The sequence below is a fragment of the Maylandia zebra genome, unplaced genomic scaffold (genome assembly GCF_041146795.1).
Source record: "Maylandia zebra isolate NMK-2024a unplaced genomic scaffold, Mzebra_GT3a scaffold11, whole genome shotgun sequence".
NCBI classification, from domain to species: Eukaryota; Metazoa; Chordata; class Actinopteri; order Cichliformes; family Cichlidae; genus Maylandia; species Maylandia zebra.
Window position 1 is genome coordinate 8889004 of NW_027490041.1, and position 24163 is coordinate 8913166.

Consider the following 24163-nt stretch of genomic DNA (forward strand, 5'->3'; position numbering starts at 1 on the left):
CATCAGTACCAAGCTCTGCTGATTTTCATTAATAAAACTTAAACCTGCTCAGTGAAAAACAGAGTGAAATCAGACAAGACTGAGTCCACTTTTAACTTTGTTTCGTCAGATTTAACAGGAACTCATCTGAAGATCAGCCTCCTCCCTGTACGGGGAAAATTCCTATCAAGTCTCCACCTGTCCTGCTTCAGGTGAAGCCCCGCCTCCTTCCAGGAATCACCTGTGTGTCTGTGTTTAGTGTGCAGCTGTGCAGCTTGTTGTTGGTGTGTGAAGAAGCTGTAAGTTTGCTCTGTTTCCTCCTTTAACAGTTTGTCTTTAGGAACTTTATGAGCAGATCAGGAAGTGAGACGTTTGTATTTACATAAAATAAAACCAATGAGATGATTTGATGATTGGCTGAATCCACTCTGGTTATCAGTCAGTAACTCTGCACTCAAACATTTGTCTTTGATAAACAGTTTAAAACGATCTGAATGAAACTTTGGATCCAACATCACTGGTGGAACAATGATCGTCCCTTTAACTGGAAACAGATGAAACCAGTTTGTTCTTCAGAAGCCGACATTCAGGTTTTACTGAGTGACGTCAAAACAACATGAAGCTGCTCCAGCTCAGTTCAGGGTCACTGCAAACAGAGATAATCAGAAGTAAATACAGACTCTCTCACACACCATCAATATTTAAGGATGTTTTCACTGCGGTTTAAATCCTACATATACTTGATGTTGATGCAGGAGTAAAGCCTCTCAGAATCAAACACATTTAAGCCTCTGTGACTCAGGACTGTGTGAAGTGCACAATCGAACACTTTTTAATCTGTTTCAAGTTAAACACAATGAAGTGTTCAAAGGAAAAACATGTTACTATGTGAATCCTGCTTGATGGACCAGAGCAGAGCCTCCCTCTGTGCTCTGTTCATCACTCTGTCAGTCTGAGTTATTCATGAAGCACAAGCAGCTGATGATAAGCTGGTTAATGTTGGCACACACACACACTGTGACACTGTCAGACATGAGGAAGTGTGCAGGTAAACTCTGCTCAGAAATGACAATGAGGAGGTACACAGACTGATGGAGCTCATAGAGTGAGACGTTTATTTTACATGAAGTAAACCTGATGTATGATCTGATCTGTGGATCAAACTGATGTGTTTAATAACCTGTTGTTTAGGGCTGGGCGATATGGCCTCAAATCCATATCACGATATATTCTTCTGTATAACATATTTTCCACACTTAAAATCCTTTAATTTCCTCAAAAATCGAGAGTGTGCCTTATGTATGAATTCTGGTTGTGCTTACTGACCTCGAACCGATTTTGGCTGCAGAAATCTGTTAAAAATGTTTTAGTACAACTTTGGTAAGCAGCACTGCTTGATGGATCGTCAGAGCATTACGGCTGCTGTAGTGAGGAGCTTCACGGAGTAATCTGGGTCCAAAACTCCGACAGCTTCAGGTACCAAAGTCAAACGAACACTAAGAGTTAAAAATGGTCTAAATTCTTTCATCTTTAATAAAATCATCAGCGTTGCTGCTTTACCAGGTGTAACAATTAAGTTTAACATCCAGGTAGGGCTGCTCAATTAATCGAATTTTAATCTCGATTACGATCTGGGCTTTCAACGATCATTAAAAATGACTGAGCCGATTATTAGCCCCTCCCTCGTGCTTTACTCTCACGCTGCTCCGTGTGGCAAATCGAGCGCACCTCTCTGCATTTCGAACACGTGTCACAACAATTAAGAGCAGCGGCCTCCAACCTTTTTTGCTCCACGGACCAGTTTATGCCGGACAATATTTTCACGGGCCGGCCTTTAAGGTGTCGCGGATAAATACAACAAAATAAAACTAGTGCCAGTACCGAAAAAAAGATTTATTCATAACACACATGAAAAGACCCAGGAAAACCAAGTCAACGATAAAAACGATAACAAAATAACATGGAAAACCGATAAAAACCCTGAAAACTATACATTTCACACCTGAGCCTCAACTCTCGCGGCCCGGTACCAAACGACTCACCGACCGGGACCGGTCCGAGGCCCGGGGGTTGGGGACCGCTGATTAAGAGGACCAGAGGGAAGCTTGGAAAGCTAAACAGAAGTTATTTGGAGAGGAGAGTGACTGCTGTTGGTTGAAAAGAGGTAAAAAAACTTCAGTGGTTTGGAAACATGGGTTCAGTCAGACGTGGATCAAGTAGACTGTGTGTAAACTTTGCTACGGTGTCATAGCTGCACCACAGAGCAACACTGCAAAGTTCACTAAACATAGATGTTTACATTTTTCATTTATTTTTTTATATTGCAAACATTTGCACTGTTATCAGTATTTGCACACTATTTAATATTATTTTTTGACAACCTTTAAAGTCATTATTCAACACATTGTTATTGTTAAATAAATATTGTCAAATAATCGAGATCTCAATTTCAATGAAAATAACCGTGATTATCATTTTTGCCATAATCGAGCAGCCCTACATCCAGGCATCCATGAAAACAGAATTTATTCAATTTAACGGAGTTAGAAGTTAACAGGAAGTTAGCTCGCTAGTTTCCACCTAAACATTTCATAGCATATTCTGACTGAGAGATTTTTGAAACTAATTCAAACGTACAGCTCTGCTATCACTTCCAACATAAATGAAGACTAAACAGCAGTGGCGTTTGCAGGGTTACTGAAGTTGGACTACCTGGTATATAATGTTGTGCTACATGACTGCTAGCGACACAGCTATGTTAGCATAACATTAGCACAGTGAAGCTGGAGGATGAATGCTAACTTTTTGGCTTTCCCCATATTTCAATAGTGCTTCATCTCTTTGTTATGACTGTCGCCCGCCATAATTGCAGATGATAATTGTTGTAGCTGCTGCGATGCTTTCGACCAAAACAGGCGCAGCTTGATGACATCATCAACATGCGGTATAGTCACAATCTCTATCGTTGGCCAAATTTATATCGTTTCTATCGTATATCGTTTCTATGGCCCACCCCTACTGTTGTTACTGTTGATGCGTCACAGAGATCAGCTGTGCTACAAACTGGAACTCTGCTGAACTGGATTTACTCGTTTCGTGAACTTTTAAGAACGAATGCTTCCTTGGCTGAAAGCAGTGAACATAATTTAAAAAACAGCTTTACTTGCACATAAATCTGTCAGTAAAGTGTGGATAATAAATTCTGGTGGTGTTATAGGTTCTCTTGGTCAGCTTGGTGTTGGTTTGGCTCCTGCATAAAACAGTTTGCTCTCATATTTGACACTGACAGGAACAAAGAGTAAAAAACACGACAACCAAACTAAAAAAGAGAGACGAGTTAAAGCAGAAGATATTTTGTGTGTCAGAACATGTGATCCTCACCAAGAGAGAAAAGCTCTGATTATTGTTGCTGAACTGTGATGGTGAACAGTCTCCTCTGTTGATCCCAGTGTGACTGAAGTCCGTGTGATGAGTGAGGACTGAGCCTGTGTTGGTCGATCGTCTCTAAACAGGATGTGAAGCATCAGTTCAGTCGTATTAAAGCCCTGAATAAACAGTCCTTCTGGATCCACTGTCTGTGTTTGGCTCCTCATCTTCAAAGGCTCAACACAAGATGTTGGTCACATCAACATAAAACACAGGATTTGCTGCAGATGTTGAAGTGTGTTCTCCATATGAGAGAAGCTGCTGATCGTGTTTGTATGTTAGCACCTGTAGGATCGATGAACAGCTCTGACTCAGTTCACTAACCAGGCTCAGGGGAATAACTGGGATATTTCCCCAACAGAGACGTCCTGCTGGGATCGTTTTCCTGCTCTACACTCTGGTGTTTCTGCTCAAAGAACAAGAAAATGAATTTCCATGAGCCTACAGATCGTGGACTTCTTTGAGAAACTTAAAGAAGACGCTTTTCTTTCCTTAGATTGAACTTAAACAAAGGATTTGAGGAGCAGAAAAGTTTTTAAAGAGAAATTAAACATATTAATAAATATTCTGTTTATTTTACGTTATTTAGGTGTTTAGGTTATTTTTCTGTTTTCTGTAACATGTCTGCTCTCGAGTCGTTATCAACAGTGTATCAATGCATTCCTGTGGGTGGAGACAGAAACACACACCCAAAAAGAGCTCAGAGCAAGAATAAAAGAGGAGGAGACAGGATCAGAGTGGGACAGTGGAGCTTGTTGTTGGTGTCTCTGTGTGAAGAAACTGTAAGTTTGCTTTGTTTCCTCCTTTAACAGTTTGTTTGTTTCTGTGATGTTTGGACCTGATGTCCTCCATCACACCGACACTCTCTCTCCCCTCTGTTCCATATGTGACAGAGGGGAGAGAGTCTCTCACTCAGAGAACCAAGGTTACAATGTAACCACACGTTCAGCTCTTGTGTTTGAATCCTCATGATTATAGATTATTGATTGACTGGAATCAAACAGTTTGAAGAACATTTATTCGTGTGGTAGTTTCAGCTGCTGCTCACAAATCTGATAACAGGAACAAGTTAGTTCCACGAGGAAGACGTTCGTCTGGGCGCGTTGGCCTCGTCGGTCATGTGACCGTGTTACTGTTCGGGCTCAAACTGATACGAGTGGTTTAGCAGGTGTGACAGGACGATGCTGCACAGCCTCATTGTTCAGGTGTGAGTCAGACTCTGAGTCTTTATACAGTCCTGTTTAACAACATGTTGTTCCTGTTGATGTGTCACAGAGATCAGCTGTGCTAAACTCTGCTGCGTGCAGCTACTAGTTTCTCTAGTTTGGTGATGGAAACGTCGATGAGACTGTTTCCATCACCAAACATCACGAGGAACACCTCTGACTCTGATTCTGACTCTGTGCATAAAACCACAAATATCCCTTCATGTCTGTTCATCTGATTCTGTAACGTGAGAAACTTTGATGTCTGAGTTTTGAATCATTAATCATTAAAGTCCAGACTTGTAATTCTTAGAGGTTGGACTCAGCAGACGCTCCATAACACAACATCATCACAGTCCTTCAGTTATGATTTCATATGATTGAGTTTTGAGTGTTACAGTGATGTGTTTTCATGTTGTTGCAGGTCTCTGAGTGTCAGTGAAACCTGTCAGTTAAAACGAAGATCTTTCACTTCATTTCCCTCACTGCGTTTCTAGACCTGATTTTCTGATTTACATGCGCTCACTTCCTGTGTTGTGACAAGTTAATTATCCTGAGTGCGCACTGGGCAGGGAGACTCCGCCTCCATTAAAACCAACTAGATGTGGAAGTAGTGACGTTTTAGTTTAGTGCAGACGTGAGAGATGAGTGTCGTTACATTACTGTTCATTTTCTGTTACAGCGTTTATTGTCCACACGTGTGATCAGACAGGATTATTTCAACGATCTCATGTTTATTTTATCCTCCTGTAACTTTATGAAGAGCTAAACTGTCAGCACTAGTTAGTCCTTATAAGAACTGTTTGTGAGCTAAGAATCAACAATGACAAAGACTGTGAGTGTCATGCAGTGAGTCCTCAGAATTAGGCTGATTTTTAAGTTTTGTGTCAATCAAAGCTAGAAGCTGGTGTAGCGTTGAGCTTTATTGTTGATTAATTAAAAAAATATATGTAAAAGAAAAAAGGACTAGATGTGTTTTCTGTCTTTAGAAAAAGGTAAAATTGGTTATATTTTGTTGGGCTAATTCTGACCAATCGTGACAGTCCAGAACTTTTCCCTGCTGCTGTATCCTGTAACAATCAGTGTTGGGACTAACGTGTTCGTAAATAACGCGTTAGGTGTGATGATAACGCCAACTGATTTTAGTTTTATGATTCCTGGCTCCCATCTATGAGGTTTCTCATGTTTGTAAAAGTTACCTCATCATCCTCAGAGTCATCCTCCTCAACTGGCTGCTACTTTATGAAAACCATGTGTAACACCTGCACATGTGTTTGAAAAAACAAACGCTTTGATTTTGACACCCCAAGAAATCTAGATCTGCACGTGTTCAGAGTAAGAGCAGAATAAACAGCAGCAGAAGCTGATTGATGAACAGCTGAATGACATATCAGCTGTAGCTGCAGCATCTGCACAGAGTTTGATTGGCTAACGCTGATTTGTTTGTTTTTTTAAACAGGACAGCAGAGAGAGAGAGGAGGAGATGAAGAGTGCAGCAGATTGATGAGACAGTGAAGAAGAGGTGAGCATCTGACAGAGCAGAGCCAGTTTAAAGGAGCCTCACAAGCTCACACATGACAGCTTCATCAACATGGAGCTCTGAGTGTTTATTAAAGGATCATTGGACGCTCTGACACAGCTGACTGCAGCCTTTAGCTGTGAGCACACAGTGTCTCCATGAGCCTACAGATCGTGGACTTCTTTGAGAAACTTAAAGAAGACGCTTTTCTTTCCTTAGATTGAACTTAAACAAAGGATTTGAGGAGCAGAAAAGTTTTTAAAGAGAAATTAAACATATTAATAAATATTCTGTTTATTTTACGTTATTTAGGTGTTTAGGTTATTTTTCTGTTTTCTGTCACACGTCTGCTCTCGAGTCGTTATCAACAGTGTATCAATGCATTCCTGTGGGTGGAGACAGAAACACACACCCAAAAAGAGCTCAGAGCAAGAATAAAAGAGGAGGAGACAGGATCAGAGTGGGACAGTGGAGCTTGTTGTTGGTGTCTCTGTGTGAAGAAACTGTAAGTTTGCTTTGTTTCCTCCTTTAACAGTTTGTTTGTTTCTGTGATGTTTGGACCTGATGTTCTCCATCACACCGACACTCTCTCTCCCCTCTGTTCCATATGTGACAGAGGGGAGAGAGTCTCTCACTCAGAGAACCAAGGTTACAATGTAACCACACGTTCCGCTCTTGTGTTTGAATCCTCATGATTATAGATTATTGATCGGCTGGAATCAAACAGTTTGAAGAACATTTATTCGTGTGGCAGTTTCAGCTGCTGCTCACAAATCTGATAACAGGAACAAGTTAGTTCCACGAGGAAGACATTCGTCTGGGCGCGTTGGCCTCGTCGGTCATGTGACCGTGTTACTGTTCGGGCTCAAACTGATACGAGTGGTTTAGCAGGTGTGACAGGACGATGCTGCACAGCCTCATTGTTCAGGTGTGAGTCAGACTCTGAGTCTTTATACAGTCCTGTTTAACAACATGTTGTTCCTGTTGATGTGTCACAGAGATCAGCTGTGCTAAACTCTGCTGCGTGCAGCTACTAGTTTCTCTAGTTTGGTGATGGAAACGTCGATGAGACTGTTTCCATCACCAAACATCACGAGGAACACCTCTGACTCTGATTCTGACTCTGTGCATAAAACCACAAATATCCCTTCATGTCTGTTCATCTGATTCTGTAATGTGAGAAACTTTGATGTCTGAGTTTTGTTCTATCATTAAAGGATGTTGGCTGCTGTGTTTGCACATGCTCAGTGTGACAGGATGTTGGCTGCTGTGTTTGCACATGCTCAGTGTGACAGGATGTTGGCTGCTGTGTTTGCACATGCTCAGTGTGACAGGATGTTGGCTGCTGTGAAAGCTGAATGCTCTGTGGTTAGAAGTGATGTCACACATTAGGATAACTGTGCTCGCTCTCTGTCAGAGTAACAGAGAGCGAGCAATTTGACCACATGACCCTCAGTACACAGCATGATGTGCGCTGTAAACAGGAAGTAGAGGAGCAGGACTGAGGTAAACCTCTGAGGGATCAAACTGAGACTGAGCTCCAGATGTTTCCACATGTTTCTGCTCTGCGTGTGTTTGATGATTATTTCAGGTATAGATGATGGAATATGGCCAGTCTGATGTGAGCCTGCTTCTCTGACAGCTCCTCACCTCTCTGTGCTGCCCCCTGCTGGCTCTGATCATTACTGACTGAGTCCTTGCTGCCACTTTATTAGGTACAGCTTGCTAACACAGGCTCAGACCTGCTTTGCCTTCAGAGCTGAGCCTTAAATCTTCATGGCTCAGATTCAGCAAAGTGCTGGAAACATCCCTCAGAGTCATGTGATCAGTGACGTCTGCTTTCAGCACTGACAGATAGAAAAGTGCATCCACATAAACAGGATATATAATAATAATAATCAAATGCTGATTTTTTTTCAGCCCTTTGTCTGAATGCTAATCCAGCTGTGTGTGTTTGTAATGACAGTAAATAAATGTCAGACTTACAGCTCCTGCTTTACTGCATTAAAGTGATCAGATGAGTTCAGCACTTTGACATGGATGGTAGTGAAAGCAGGAAATGACAAATGTAGCACAGCAGCAGCGTTTAACAGAAACTCTGGGATGAACATCATTCATAGAACAGCTTCCAGCTTCTTTTGCTCGGCTACAGTTTGGATGGATTTGCATTTAAAGATGCAACAAGACTAAAATGGTTAGGGTCAGGAGGTCAAAGGTCAGAGCTCCTGTGGGTCTGAGGGCGGCCTCACGCTGGAGAAGGATGAAGGAGTCTGACCTGAGCCAGTGTTTGACATGAACACATCAGCACTGCTGTCAGTGAGCCTAACGACAGCCGTTAGCATCATTTCAGTGTTTCAGTCATAAAAACACTTCCTGTCTCTGTGGTGGTTACAGTGACATCATGCAGTTTGTGCTTTGACCTCCAGAGGGCGACAAATCAGCACAGACAGAGAGCTCCATTCAAACTTTGCTGCCATCAGGAATAATTCTTCAAATATAATCATCAGTGTTTGAGCAGTTATGATATCAGGGACAATCTAGACATGTGTGACAATACTGAACATGTCACATGACACACCTCAAACATCATGTGATCCACTGTCAGTCTGCACTTTCATTCATGACTTCAACAGGTTGAAATGAGCTTTGAAGAAACATTCAGTGAAATAAATCTTTCATGGATTCATGTCAGCAGCAGATGAACTTTGTACCAACAACATCTTCAATAACAGAGTCTGAATGAAGCTCAGGTGTTGATGCTGCTCACTGATTGGACGCTTGGTTTCAGCTCTGCTCTCAGTCTTTACTGCACAGGTGAAGGTAGAAAGTGTGACTGGATCTATAGACTGGAAACAGAGAAACATGCTGAACATTTGAAGCTTTGCAGCAGAAATGTTCATGTTACAAATACAGCAGAGCTGATCTGGGATCAGTGTGTTCACACCTGCAGCTACAACAAGGTTTCATGTCTCCACACGTCAGCATGTGAACTTTACTCTGACTCAGTCTGAGCAGTCAGACGGCATATTTTTAAAGTTAACACATCAGCACACACAGAGCTGAGCCCCTCCCACCTGTGCTGAGTTTCAGGTGGAGCCCCGCCTCCTTCCAGGAAGCAGCTCACCTGTGTGTCCGTGTTTAGTGTCCAGGTGTGGAGTGGAGCTTGTTGTTGGTGTGTGAAGAAACTGTAAGTTTGCTTTGTTTCCTCCTTTAACAGTTTGTCTTTAGGAACTTTACTGTTTGTTCAGCTCGTGTTTGATTTCTTCACACAACAAACTGTGTGTGTTTGTATTTCCGGTCTCTCCATTAAAGTCAGTGTGTAATGTTTCCTGGCTAACATCAGCTGTGTGCAGCTTAGTTCAGCACAAATCTGCCGCTCCATAGTTCACGGTAACGGACTCACAGCTGGACCAACGAGGCCGAGTGTGTCCGCCACTCTGAGCTACGTTCGTGTTTGTGTACTTGTAGTTTGTACTTTGAGTTCACTCAGAGCCCACAGAGGACGCAGCGTACGTGATGACGTCACAGCCCTTTACCTCCTTTACTCTCACTGTGATTAATATTTACACACGAGACACCTGCAGAGCTCTGACGCTAAGCTAGCACACAGCATGCTAACACTAAGCTAAAGCTAGGCTAGCCAAGAACCCAGAGTGAGGTTAAAGCTAGTGATGGGCAGATGAAGCCTCATGAAGCACTGAAGCTTTTCATCCAATTGGTTCACCCCAACGCGAAGCTTCTTGAAGCTTCATTTGCTCTAGTAGGACACCTACTGGACGTAAAAATATTAGTTGGCATGAATTTGAAGAGTGTGGCCTTTTTGCACACAGCCTGTAAATGTCAACAACAAAAGGAGTGTGTAAAACATGTATATTGTAGTGATGCAGTGTACTGTGTATATTTATACTGGCAGTATGGAACATGATTATTTGGAAATGCCTAAAATGGAAATGATCATATACTGTGAGGTGAGGTGTGGACAGTGGTTGTGCTTTTGTAACATTGAGGCAAGGACAGTGATTAGTGTTTAGGGGACACATCATTGGTTTTTGTTAAAAAGAAACAGTTTCTCCACTGTGGCAGGTCGTAGGCGATTTTTTTTTTCTAAACTGTCTCTAACTCTCACTAACCGCAACTCTCCATCAAACGCCCACATTTTGTCTGAGGGGTTTATATCGCTGTCATAGCTCGCGGCAAAGTTCGAACCGCTTCCTGAACCAGTCACGTGGTACAGCCGGGCAGCGAGGCTTCGGACGTCATCATTTTCAGCTCCTCCCATAAATGAAGCAAGCCTGGATACGCGCTTCGCGGAAACGCCCCCTCCATTACTCGACACACGCTTCGAAGCCTCGATACAGAACGTCACATCACTAGTTAAAGCTGAGTAAACACTGACCCCAGACCAGCACCGTGATAAAGTGAGCTGCTGCTGCTGAACTTGAACAGGTAACAAAGTGATGAGCAGTCAGGCTGCAGGTTTCTACCTGTTCATGTTTCTACAGTAGAATCACTTTGAAGTGTCTTTGTGCTGTTTCATCTTTGATTTGTGTTCATAAACACTCAGAGAAACATCACGTGACCTCATCAGGATCTGTGTTGGTGTGTGGGGCTGTACCTCAGCTTTATGTTGTTACATGCTCATTTGTTCATTTCACACAGTAACATCAAAGTAATGTTATGAGGAGTAATGAAGTAACGTACTCCATTACTTTTAATTAAAGTGTTCTGTGTAATATGTGTAATAATGACTGTTTTGAGTAATGACCAACACTGATCACAACAAAGAGGAAATGCCTCCAACATGCACAAACATTTGAGCCACAACATGCAGTTAATGTGCACAAATGTCTTTGATATGCTGCTCAGTGATGGTGGTGACTGTCAGAGCAGAGCTACTGAGAATCAATAAGTAATATCAATGATGGGATCAGAATCACTAAATTCTTCTCATCCCTGTCAGTATCATACATGTGCTGTATAATGTGATAAATGTAGAGGTGCTGGCTGTTCTCTCACTCTGCTGTTTAGCTGTAAAGGACGCCTCCCTGCCTTTGTCTCATTCATGACCTTTAATAGTCTCTTCTAACATGCAGAGATCTGTATGATCTGTTTCATAGAGTCTAACCAGCCTGTACAGGTAACAACAACAGTCACTGCATCACTGACACACAAACGTCATCTCTGTCAATAACAACATTCATACATGGAATAAAAACACATCAGTGGATCATTGCTGGAGCTGATGTTTGTGCTCCTGGTGCAAAGGCTCTCAGTTTCCTCCTTGAAATAACATCAGTGGTGGGTCAGCGACATGCTTTCTTTCCCTCTCAGGTTTAAATATCTGGGACTCTCCACCGTTTGGTTTTAGAGCTGAAGAAGCTTCTCAGATGAAACGTCTTCCAGAAACTTAAAGACGTCTCTTTTCTCTCCAAGCTCCTTAGATCACATGACCTGGATGACTGAACCTACAGACATATTGACCTGGTTTCTAGGTAGAGCTGGGCGATAGAACGATAACGATATGTATCGCGATATAACTTTTTCTCGATAGAAAAATTAAACTATTGCGATAGACCTCGCCGCTCTTGTCCTCTTAAAAAAAAAAAAAAAAAAAAAAGGTCAGCCAATCCAAACTAAGTAGCCGCACGTGTGTTTGTTTGGGAAGCAGCCAGCGCGTAATGGAGGAAATGAGTGTGCCGACTAGAAAAATCAACCGAGCGTGACCGAAGAGAAAACAGATGATGGTTCCAACGCCGGAGAGATTGTCGAACGGAAGAGCCATAGAAGTTCCGTAGTGTGAAGGTATTTCTGCTATTTCAAGTCTGACAAAAAACAGAGTAGCGTTCACTGTAAATGTGCCGAAAGCAAGTCTGGAAATACAATAAACTGGTGCATGCGTCACACTGTGCGCCACGTTATTGTTTCGGTGCAATGAATTTCTACAATACTGTTAATTCTACTCTCTGCAGTGTTTAAATGCTTACATGTACACACAGTTACTGTCCCTCCACACATACGACTCGGTTCTGCTTCTATGCCCCAGCTTTGTTTACTTTTTCCCACCGAGGCTTCTAGACTTCTGATTGGCCAACATTTCTGCACGGTTAGGAATCTAGCTCCACCTGCTGCTTTGGCATGTTCATAGCAGCGTTTTCCTTCATTTCTGCCTTTATGTGTGGACGGGATTATTTTTTAAAACGAAAACGGAAAATCTCCGTTTTCAAAAATACCCGTGTACGTGTGGACGTAGCCTCAGTCTCTGACTGGAAGCGCTAATTCGTCATTCGGCTTTTGTCAGACTAAAGTAACTGTTAAAACTGTTTGAAAAGCTCAGCTATACAACAAGGAGAGATTGAGAATTTCCTTTTAGTTCTCAGTTTATTTGATATTGACAAAAGTTAGTCAGTTTTGTCTGTTCTTCTGTAAAACAAACTAAGATTTATTTTTAGAATTAATATTTTGTTTCTAAGTGGAATTGACAATTTAGTCTGTTTCGTTTGTTCTATTTTGAAACTTAAACGCTTTAGCGGCTGCCTTTTGTGTAGTTTGCAATATTTGCCTTTATTTATCTGAAAAAGTCTCATGTTCCTTAAGTACATCTACCCTGTTGAACTTATTATGGGAAATAAATATTTAAATAAAAACAAGCTGCTGATTATTTCACATTTTACTTGTGAGCAACGGCACATTTAAATCTTACAAATATAGTTATTTGGCTGATATCGTGATAGATATCGTTATCGCCTGAAATGAAAAAAACATATCGTGATATGAAAAAATCTCATATCGCCCAGCTCTACTTTAAAGGTGATCGTTTAGGACTTCAGCAATAATACAGACAGCAATGTAGTTAGCAGTAAAACAGCTTTATTGGGAATTAACTTAAAAAACAAACAAACATCTGTCTCCTATTTTCTGTCACACAGGAAAGAAGCATCAATATCTGATGAGAAGACTTATTTATTTCTTTTTGGGGTTTTTTTCAACAGGAGAAGAATATCTAACAAGTTGATTTGTTCACATCTTAATTTTTAAGTGACATGTGCATTTTGAGTTTATACACTCTGTATATAAGGCAACAGTTTCCTTTTGCAGTATTTTTGTGTGGAGTGTTTTTCTATTTCTTAACAAAAAGGGAACAAAGGTGTTTAAGTTCACCTAGGATGATTTGTCTTAACTTTCACATGGTCTTACTGAGGTGATGTGAATTGAAACATGCATTTTTTTTTTTGGCGGTGAGGGAGGGATGTGCTGGAAAAGTTTGAAAAGGGACCTTGAAAGTGCTTAAGAAGTGCTTGAATTTGACCCTGAAAAAGGCATATGAACCCTGATCATTATCATTAGCCTGTGTAAGTCCTGAGTGTCCTCCAGTTCAGTGTCTTTGTCAGTCCCACATGTGTCGTTTCTGTTCAGCTGGTCTTCCAGTCAGTCATCCATCTCAGGCTCTGTCATTCTGTCATAAACACCAGCCTTCACCACCTGTGAGTCCTGCGTTTGGGTCCTCTCTTCTCCACATCCACACTGCGATGCTGTGACATATACAGTACATAAAATCAAAATTCACGTTTTATGCAACTAAAGTGTTTCATTATGTAGGCTACAGAACATAATTCAGTTATAGACGATATATGAAACATGTATACTTACTGCATTTGAATCATTTAAACCATATGTGATATAAACACCTGCACGTGTGTTTGAAAAAACAAACGCTTTGATTTTGACACCCCAAGAAAATCTTCCTAGATCTGCACGTGTTCAGAGTAAGAGCAGAATAAACAGCAGCAGAAGCTGATTGATGAACAGCTGAATGACATATCAGCTGTAGCTGCAGCATCTGCACAGAGTTTGATTGGCTAACGCTGATTTGTTTGTTTTTTTAAACAGGACAGCAGAGAGAGAGGAGGAGATGAAGAGTGCAGCAGATTGATGAAACAGTGAAGAAGAGGTGAGCATCTGACAGAGCAGAGCCAGTTTAAAGGAGCCTCACAAACTCACACATGACAGCTTCATCAACATGGAGCTCTGAGTGTTTATTAAAGGATCATTGGACGCTCTGACACAGCTGACTGCAGCCTTTAGCTGTGAGCACACAGTGTCTCACATTTACATTCACTTCCCTGTCAAACTCAATAACTTTAAACAGCTGCTGTTATCAGGTGAAGATAGCAAAGCTTTCAGGGCTGAGCCCCAGTGTTTCAGGATAATGGCCCCAGAGACCACAGTCACATATGTGGGGAAGGATTTTAAGTTTAAAACTTCCTTTAAGCACTAACAGCAGAGACGCACAAAGTCGCAGACAGGGAACAAAGTATTTTAGGTTTGTATTGTCAGATTATTTAATCATTATACTGAACAAATATGTGAAAAAGTAAAAACCTCTATTATGACGAGGTTATCACTACATTCACATGTCGTCGATGTGTTCTTTCACACAGATCAGTTTCAGTGTGTGTGGCCCGTACACTAAACCATGACACAAATTCATATGATGTGACACCCAGACTGTGTTCACTGTTTCTTTTGGTAAAATCATCTTCTCGTGTTTTTATAGAAAGATGAAGGAAGAACCTAAAGAACAGCCAGCCAAAGCAGCTCCATCAGCAGGTAGGAGATCAGTGCTTTGTATGATGAGACGTATGGATGTATAGACTTCAGGCAGATTCTTTTTTGTAACTGTGATAAGTACATAAAATTCACGAGTTGTAACCTGTCCTAATCTTTGCCTTAATCTTTCTGTGGGACATTAATATAACATGAGAACTTCCAGTCTAAGGAGTTTGGCAGAGAAACAACTGGACTTTTTTGTACTTTGAACCCACATATGAGGTTAAAACGATGCCACCTTAAAATGAAACTGAAGAAATATTGAAACTGAAACAAATGTATTGAAAGTGAAATGATAGTGAAAAAACATAAATATAGAAATTTAAAGAAAAACTCACTGTTCATGTGGTTTTCACACTTACATCGTTTTTTTCCACGTACAGTTATTTTTTCAGCTTCAATTAGTTGGCACTGCTTCGGCATCTGAGGGTGCGCTTGAGGGGCGGGGCTTCAGAGCCACATATATGAGCCACATATGTTTGCGCACATTATATTGCTGACCAGTGACTGTAGAAATCATGGACGACCTAATATCTGCAGCAGCCGCAGTCATGAAGAAACTTGCGTATCTCTGAACGGCACATAGAGCGGGGACGCTGAGAGGAGGTCCAGCGTTTACCGACTGTTTCAAACTGACAGACTCAGGTGTTCTTCAGTGTCTGCCTGACAGAAGGACCTGAGAGCCGCCACAATATTTTTGGTAAGTGAAAGGTGTTTGTAAGCTAATCTGTAGCTAACATCCTTAGCTAGCTAGCTAAGATGGGCACTCGGCTATCGGCAAAACTTGTTTTGTAAAGTTTGTTTAGCTAACCCGTGCAGGTGAACGAAATGAGCAGAAACGCACCGGGCTGCTCAGTCAGTAACTAACCACAGTTACTGTACTTTTATTATGAGTATTACACTGTAAGAGCAACAGGCTGCACTCTGCTGCAGCTCCTGTGCAGAGCTGATTATTCAATATGTGCAAACAGCAGCATGTTTTCACTCTTTTGCCACATCTGTAAGGATATTAACACATATTTTAAAAAAGGCTTGCACTTCAGTAACCCCTCATTAATCATCAATTACGGATTAAATAGCAAAGCCTAATATTTATGTACTCAAACCAAATACTTCTGCTTGGCAGCTTAAGTTAAAATGTGTGTTTCATTTTTCCTCGGATTACATTTTTAGCACTGACTCTGTGTATTGTTTTTACTAAGTTTGTTTCAAATATTCAGGTTAAATAAAACAGTCTGAATCATTCTTATTGAGGTAAGTTCACAAAGTTACATGTGCAGTACAGCTTACATCCTTTGAGAGGGAAAAAAGCATTAATATTTGTTATGATACCTCTGTATGTTGGTGACCACGGTGCAGCAGCAGACTGAACCAGGACTGAAACCTGCTCCGTCTGCTCATGTATGCAGATTCACATTCACAAAGCACCAACAACTCAAAGGTTAACATTATATTGGAAAATCTGTTGGTATATACGGCTTTAAGAAATAAACAGCTCGTATGTGAGCAGAGCTGAAGAACTAAAGAAATGTAAGAGAAGAACTTCAGATCCTGGGTGTGTGAGGACAGAAGGATCAGCTCTATTTCAGATTTGAGATAAACTTTATATTTCAGTTTGTGATGGTTCTGTTCTCTTTGTGATTGCAGGAGCTGCCCTCAGATTCAGACCTCAGCACCACCCAGTGACAGCAGACAGATCATCCAACATGTTCACATGTTAACTGCAGAATGAACTGATGCAAACAGTACAAAGGTTAAAGCACCACATGTGCTGTAGTGAAAGCTGCAGCTGTTTTATTGATAAAAACAAAGTCAAAAGGATTAATCACCCCTGTATCATATGAATGTTGGGTTTTTCTCTGTATCTGTTATTGTACGATCTACTGTACAATATAAAGCACCTTCAGGTGACTGTTGTTGTGATTTGGCGCTATATAAATAAAATTGAATTAAATTGAAATGTAACTGTGTCACTATATATCAGCATTAACAGGACCTCAGCTTGGTGTTTCACAAAGCTGCTGATCTCAGACCTGCACAGCTTCCGTTTTAAACACTGAATGTACTCAGCTGCATGAAGAGCACGTTTGAGTTTCTCTGACACAATTAAATAAAAACTGATGAAGGTCAAAGGTCGTCATTTGTATGTCGAACTACAGACTTGTCATCTGGAATTCTTTCACAGTTTGCAAATTTGCAAATAGTGTGTTATTTACCATTAAGTGATTCAGAGTCATTCATACCAGAGTAACCATAGAGGATAATATATTTTTAAGTATATAACTATCCACAGGACTGAATATAATATCTCTAAGTAAAAGTCCAGAGACTCTGAGGATTATCCAAGTACTTATAACATTACACAAAGCAAAGCTCAAAAAGCTGCTGGCCCTGATGCATTACAGGGCATGCTTGCCCCCCACACTGGATCCTCACCAATTTGTCTATCAAATCAATGGAGTACAGAGGATGCTGTATCCACAGCTCTTCACTGTGTACTCTCACACCTGGACAACAAGAGTACTCATGCAAAAATACTGTTAGTTGACTTCAGCTCAGCATTCAGTACAGTTCTTCCCTCCAAGCTGATCACCAAACGTGTGGATCTTGGACTCAACAACTCCATCTGTACCTGGATCATGGCTCATGGACTTTCTGACCAACAGACCTCAGCATGTTAGGTCAGGCCATAACAGCTCTACCACTGTCACACTCACACTGGCACTCCACAGGGCTGTGTGCTGAGCCCGTTCCTCTATGACTGCAGACCTTAGTATGCATCCAACTCCATCCTTGGACGGGTCTCCAGCTTCAAGTTCTTGGGGATCCACATCTCTGAGAATCTGTCCTGGTCAACTAACACCTCCAGCCTGGTCAAGAAGTCCCATCAGGGCCTCTTTTTCTTTAGGATACTGAAGAAGAATCAACTTCCACCGCTGTGTGATAGAGAGCATCCTGACCAACTGTGTCACAGTCTGGTGTGGGAACTGCTCTGCTGCTGACCGCAAGGCACTGCAGCGCCCAACACATCACAGGGATTCCACTTCCTGGCATTGAGGATGTCCGCAAGAAGAGATGTCTACGCCGAGTATGCATCATTCTCGGACTCCTCTCATACTGCCAATAAACTCTTCCAGCTCCTCCTCCCCTCCAGGAGGCGCTACAGGAGCCTTCAGACTAAAACCAGCAGGTTTAGGAACAGCTTCTTCCCCACAGCTGTCACCCTACTGAACTCAGTCCCCGCTGAGCCTTTCCATCCACACTCACCTAACCCTTCTACACTCCTCCTCCCAGTGACCATGATCCTTTCATTATCAACATTCACCACGTTGGTTACTGCTGTAGTTTTAGGACACTGACATGGTGTAGTCTCTGTTATAGTGCCTACACTGTTATAGTCTGTTCAGAGAGCTACGCTTCCACTACTGTAGATATTTTCATAGCACTCTGTAGATCTGTTTACCTCACAGTGCTTCATCTTTATATATGTATATTTGTTCATAGTATACCTGTATACCTGCCCGTCTGTATAGCAATACAGATCATCTGTGTATCGGTTACAATATTATTTTTCAGTTTCAATATTTTCTTCAGTTTCATTTTAAGCTGGCATCATTTTAGCCCTACACACCCTAAAATTCAGTATTTGTTGATGAGATGATGAAGTCTTAATTCAACAAAGTTAGAATATTTTTCACATGATTTCGACTGAGAAGCATGTTTATGTCTCTTTCTTGTTTCTGTAGAGGAGGAGCTTGCCAGGGTGCGGTCAGCCTTTGTCTGGAGGGTAACAACAGAAATCCTCACACAGCTGCTTGAGGCCCTCGTATGTGACACTGTCTTAAATGAGTTGGAGAAAGAATCGATACTGGAGAAGAACCTAGCCAGAGCAGATAAGGCACGCAGCTTGATCGACACAGTGAGGAAAAAAGGAGACGAAGCATGCAAGATAACAATCAAACATCTTCAGATCAAAGATCCTTCTCTTTTCTCTCAGCTGCGTTTGAACTCTGATCCATCTGCTCAACAAGGTGAGGTCATGTATCATATACCATGAATAAAAATGGTCACCTTGCAGTTTGTTGAGATGTGAAAGTGAAACCTCAGAATTCACTGTAAGAAAAAGGAGAGGGCAAGAACGTCATTCTACGACGAATGTTTGGATTTGTTACATGCCTGCAAATGTATTTTCTAAACTACATGGACATCATAAACCTGTGAAACTACTTAGATCTAATGTGAGCTGTATTTAATTAAACACAAGTGTTCTTTACTTTTAAAAACCATGCAAACTGATTGCCTTAAAGAAGAAAAGCATGAGTCATTTGACTTAAATGCCACATTTTTATATAATCAAGTTCAAGTTCAAATTTTATTCATCACCTGCAGTGTCAGGTTGCCCTGCAGTGGAATGAACCCGCCCCCCGACCATACACACACAACACAGACATCACATGGGGATACAAGTCAGAGAACGTTGCATTATAGAAAAAACACTGAAATCTACACTACAATGGGAAAGTACAAGGGGAAAAAAGAGACCTCTGCTCATGCTGGGCTATAGAGGACAGCATGAGAACAGGAAACAAAAAAACTCCTCTGCACAGAAAGCACATAAATGTCCACAGTACAACATTATAGAGCACGTGACCAGCAACAGGTGTTGTTCCGAGTGGATTCTTCCTTGATGTAATCCAATATACACTCAGAGGTGTTATTCTGAGCCTTCACTGCAGCCGTTAGCGCCTCCAAGCTCTTAACCATGCTGCATTCACTGAGCCCTTTCTGAGAAGCCGCACCTCGTCCCATCCTTTCAATCCCAGCGGGCAGCCTTGTGGGGGTTTGAACAGCCGGTTCCGCTTTCTTAATTCTCCGATAAACCAGGGCCAAGCCAGCTCCGATCAGCAAGAACCCTGTTATCATGGTTCCGAATAGGTACATATCTTCAGCGTCCTCGATCGACAGTCCCGCCAGGCACACGATCCTCCATGTCTGCCACTCGTCCATCGTGTATCCGGCAGGGAAAGTCCCTCCAGGGCACTCGGGCTCTCCCGAGCCCAGACAACTCGTTGAGAAAAGGGTGTCAATAGCATTCAGAGACCAGTTGATCAAATCCATAATTCTCTTTTAGGTTTTTAGACACAGACTGTGAGAGAGTGTTCCAGGGAAGTGAAATACACATGAGACAAGACAAAGACACAAGAGGCTAAGCAGGGAAGATAAGGGGAAGGAGAAGAGGAGAAAAGTGCGACTGCCTTCGCCAAGAGCCAAACGAGAAGGAACATGTTTAGTGTGGCCAGAAAGGGTTTACATTATCTTTCGCCATTGTAATTTACGACAAGAATTAAATGTGAATTACTGAATCTCTCTCAGATGCTTATTTAAATAACATAGCAGTGTTGTTATTTTTGGTGACAAAGTTTGGAGAAGAGGCACAGAAAGCAGAAACCTGTTTAGCCTGCACATGTTGGCATCAGGTACATATGAAAAGCTGCAAAGCAATGCAGATGTGTAGGTTCAAAACATTTAATGTGGCTGTTTTCAGGAATTACATTTAGGAATTCCTGTAGCCCCTTTTTTCTGGTTTTCTGGTAGAATAAGTATATTAAAAACTAAAACGTATGATAGGCTCAACAAAGGACAAAGTACGTCAGATAGCTCCTTCAGACCAGATTTGTATTTTTCCTTCTTTTTTCCTTTTTTTGATTCAGATGCTCTTCAGAAGTGTCAGCCTAAACTTAAGTCTAAGCTGAAGAAGTTCCAGCGTGTGTTTGAGGGCATCGCTAAAGCAGGAAACCCAACCCTCCTGAATCAGATCTACACAGAGCTCTACATCACAGAGGGAGGGACTGCAGAGGTCAATGATGAACATGAGGTCAGACAGATTGAAACAGCATCCAGGAAACCACACAGACCAGAAACAACCATCAGACAAGAAGACATCTTTAAAGACACACCTGGAAGAGATGAACCAATCAGATCAGTGCTGACAAAGGGAGTGGCTGGCATTGGGAAAACAGTCTTAACACAGAAATACAGCCTGGACTGGGCTGAAGACAAAGCCAACCAGGACATCCAGTTCATATTTCCATTCACTTTCAAAGAGCTGAATGTGCTGAAAGAGGAAAAGTTCAGCTTGGTGGGACTTGTTCATCGCTTCTTTACTGAAACCAAAGAAGCAGGAATCTGCAGCTTTGAAGACTTCCAGGTTGTGTTCATCTTTGATGGTCTGGATGAGTGTCGACTTCCTCTGGACTTCCACAAAACTGTGACTGATGTTACGATGCCCACCACAGTTGATGTACTTCTCACAAGCCTGATCAGGGGGAATCTTCTTCCCTCTGCTCACGTCTGGATAACCACACGACCTGCAGCAGCAGACCAGATCCCCCCTGAGTATGTTCACAGGGTGACAGAGGTCAGGGGGTTCACTGACCCACAGAAGGAGGAGTACTTCAGGAACCGATTCAGAGAGAAGGAGCAGGCCAGCAGGATCATCTCCCACATCAAGAAAGCTCGAAGCCTCCACATCATGTGCCACATCCCAGTCTTCTGCTGGATCACTGCTACAGTTCTGGAGCGTGTCCTGGAAACCAGAGAGGGAGGACAACTGCCCAAGACCCTGACTGAAATGTACATCCACTTCCTGGTGGTTCAGGCCAAAGTGAAGAAGGTCAAGTATGATGGAGGACCTGCAACAGATCCACACTGGAGTCCAGAGAGCAAGAAGATGATTGAGTCTCTGGGAAAACTGGCTTTTGATCAGCTGCAGAAAGGAAACCTGATCTTCTATGAATCAGACCTGACAGAGTGTGGCATCGATATCAGAGCAGCCTCAGTGTACTCAGGAGTGTTCACACAGATCTTTAAAGAGGAAAGTGGACTGTACCAGGACAAGGTGTTCTGCTTCATCCATCTGAGTGTTCAGGAGTTTCTGGCTGCTCTTCATGTCCATCTGACCTTCATCAACTCTGGACTCAATCTGCTGGAAGAACAACAGACAACCTCCAAGAAGTCTGAAACAAGAGAATCTGCAGAGAAACACTTCTACCAGAGTGCTGTGGACAAGGCCTTACAGAGTCCAAATGGACACCTGGACTTGTTCCTCCGCTTCCTCCTGGGTCTTTCCCTGCAGACCAATCAGACTCTCCTACGAGGTCTGCTGACACAGACAGGAAGTAGCTCACAGACCAATCAGGAAACAGTCCAGTACATCAAGAAGAAGCTCAGTGAGAATCTGTCTGCAGAGAAAAGCATCAATCTGTTCCACTGTCTAAATGAACTGAATGATCGTTCTCTAGTGGAGGAGATCCAACAGTCCCTGAGATCAGGAAGTCTCTCCACAGATGAACTGTCTCCTGCTCAGTGGTCAGCTCTGGTCTTCATCTTACTGTCATCAGAAGAAGATCTGGATGTGTTTGACCTGAAGAAATACTCTGCTTCAGAGGAGGCTCTTCGGAGGCTGCTGCCAGTGGTCAAAGCCTCCAACAAAGCTCTGTGAGTAAACATGAACTCATCGCTTCATTCTTAAAATCATGGGAAATAAATCAGAGGTGCTCAGTTCAACGAACACTGCCTTTTAAGAAAAATTAAAAATAGCACTTAGTCAAATATGATACTTTAAATATTTCTCTCCAGCAGGACATGTCAGCATTTCTGAAATATTTTTGTCTTCAACTCGAATCAAAGCACAATCCAGATCCAGCCTATAAGAACATGAGCTCTGATCCTTCAGCCCCTCTGACAGGTTTATTATCCTCAAGTTGTTCACTTGTCTCCAACAACCAGGAGTCTAGCTCTGTTTTTTAAAGCAAATACTTGAGCTACCAGACTGCACCTACATCGTTTTCAGATGTTCTTATTTTAAGGTCTGGTTTGTGTCTCATCTTTATTGCAATCCCCCATGTCTCTCTGTTTTTCAAATATAAATCTGTTACCTCGGTGTGGCCAGAACAACATGGTGAACCCAAAATACAGACAAAGGTGAAGGAACTGAATATTACTAGACGTGAAGGCTTTATTTACACACAGGAACTTGACACTTGGAATTTTTTAACATGAACTGTGAACTATGGCGGAAGTCAAGCACTTGAAGCTGTGAGCATGAAGTGGGCTCTATGGTAGGTTTCCGGAAATGGGTCTTGGTTGATGGTAATCTGAGTCACTGTAACAGAGGTAGAGCAGCATCAGAAAGATCACTGGTGGAGGTTACAGTAAGTGAACGAGGTTATCTTCAATGTCTTATTTGGGGTTTCTGTAGCTCAGGAGGTAAAGCTGGTCTGATCTGACCTACTGATCGGAAGGTTGGTGGTTCGATCCCTGGCTCCTCCAGTCTGCATGTCAAGTATCCTTGGGCAAGATACTAACCCCAACTTGCTCTCCGATGCATCCATCAGAGTATGAATGTGCGTGAATGTACTTAGAAAGCACTAAGTTCAGATAAAGTGTTTGTGAGAATGGGTGTGATTGGGTGGATGTGGCATGTTGTATAGAGCGCTGTGAGTACTCCGGGAGAGTAGAAAAATGCTATATAAGAATCAGTCCATTTACCATTTACTTGTCAGTAATTGGAAAGCAACTTGGGGAAGGCAGGTGGTGAGGTCTGGGTGAGTACTTGTTAGCTTTGAATCCAGGCAAAGTGGTCCAGTAAGTCTAAGAGACGAAAGGCATTAATGTGGCTGTGAGTGAATCAAGAAGACCAGCATCCAGGAAAACGTGACTGAACTGCAAGGGTGAGTAGATGATCCGAGGATTAGGAGGTTAGCAGAGTTATTGGGAGTGCTGATGTTATATTCAGCCTAGTAGATTACTGTCAGGTGTGGACAATGGACAGGCTGACCAGGCTTCACCCAAAGGCAGAAACCAGAGTCTAGTGGGAAACCACCGCCGCTCACACAGACCATGACAGCAGCATGACCCCCCCCCCCCCCCAAAGCATTCTCTTTCACTTGGCATCATTTACCTCTCCCTTCTCCAATTTCTGATGTGTCCACCTTTGCAATGATAACTGTGATCAGGGTGAACCAAAAAGGTGCCGTGGTGAACAGATACTTAAGTTTGGTGAATGCAGTTTCAGCTTTGGGGGACCAGATGCATGCTGAGACTTGAGTGGTGCAGCTACCTGACTATAGTTGAAAATGAACAGTCTATAAAAATTTGCTATTCCCAAAACCCATTGGAGATGCTTCTTGAATCTACAATGGGTACAAGGGGTAGGCCACTCTGTTAAAGCTTTCACATTTGCCAGATCCGTCTTCACCTGCCCCCGTGCCAAAATGTAACTGAAAAAAGTTATTGATGAGGAATGGAATTCACACTTTTTTGCTTTGACATAAGGTTTATTCTCCAGCAAACGTTGGAAAAATAGCATGGACATGAGACTGATGTTCCTCGCAGGTTTTGGGAAAAATGAGGATATCATCCAGAT

At 42.2% G+C, this 24163-nt stretch overlaps 1 protein-coding gene across 1 annotated transcript; it reads left to right on the forward strand.

Moving 5' to 3' along the window:
- Positions 1-4053: 4053 nt before the first annotated feature.
- Positions 4054-22237, forward strand: LOC143416066 (protein NLRC3-like). The gene is made up of 7 exons (XM_076881437.1): positions 4054-4187; positions 6070-6132; positions 6501-6634; positions 14017-14077; positions 14684-14736; positions 18483-18767; positions 20448-22237. Exons 5-7 carry the CDS (start codon positions 14688-14690, stop codon positions 22235-22237), a joined length of 2124 nt encoding a protein of 707 aa, XP_076737552.1. The 5' UTR covers positions 4054-4187; positions 6070-6132; positions 6501-6634; positions 14017-14077; positions 14684-14687.
- Positions 22238-24163: the final 1926 nt, after the last annotated feature.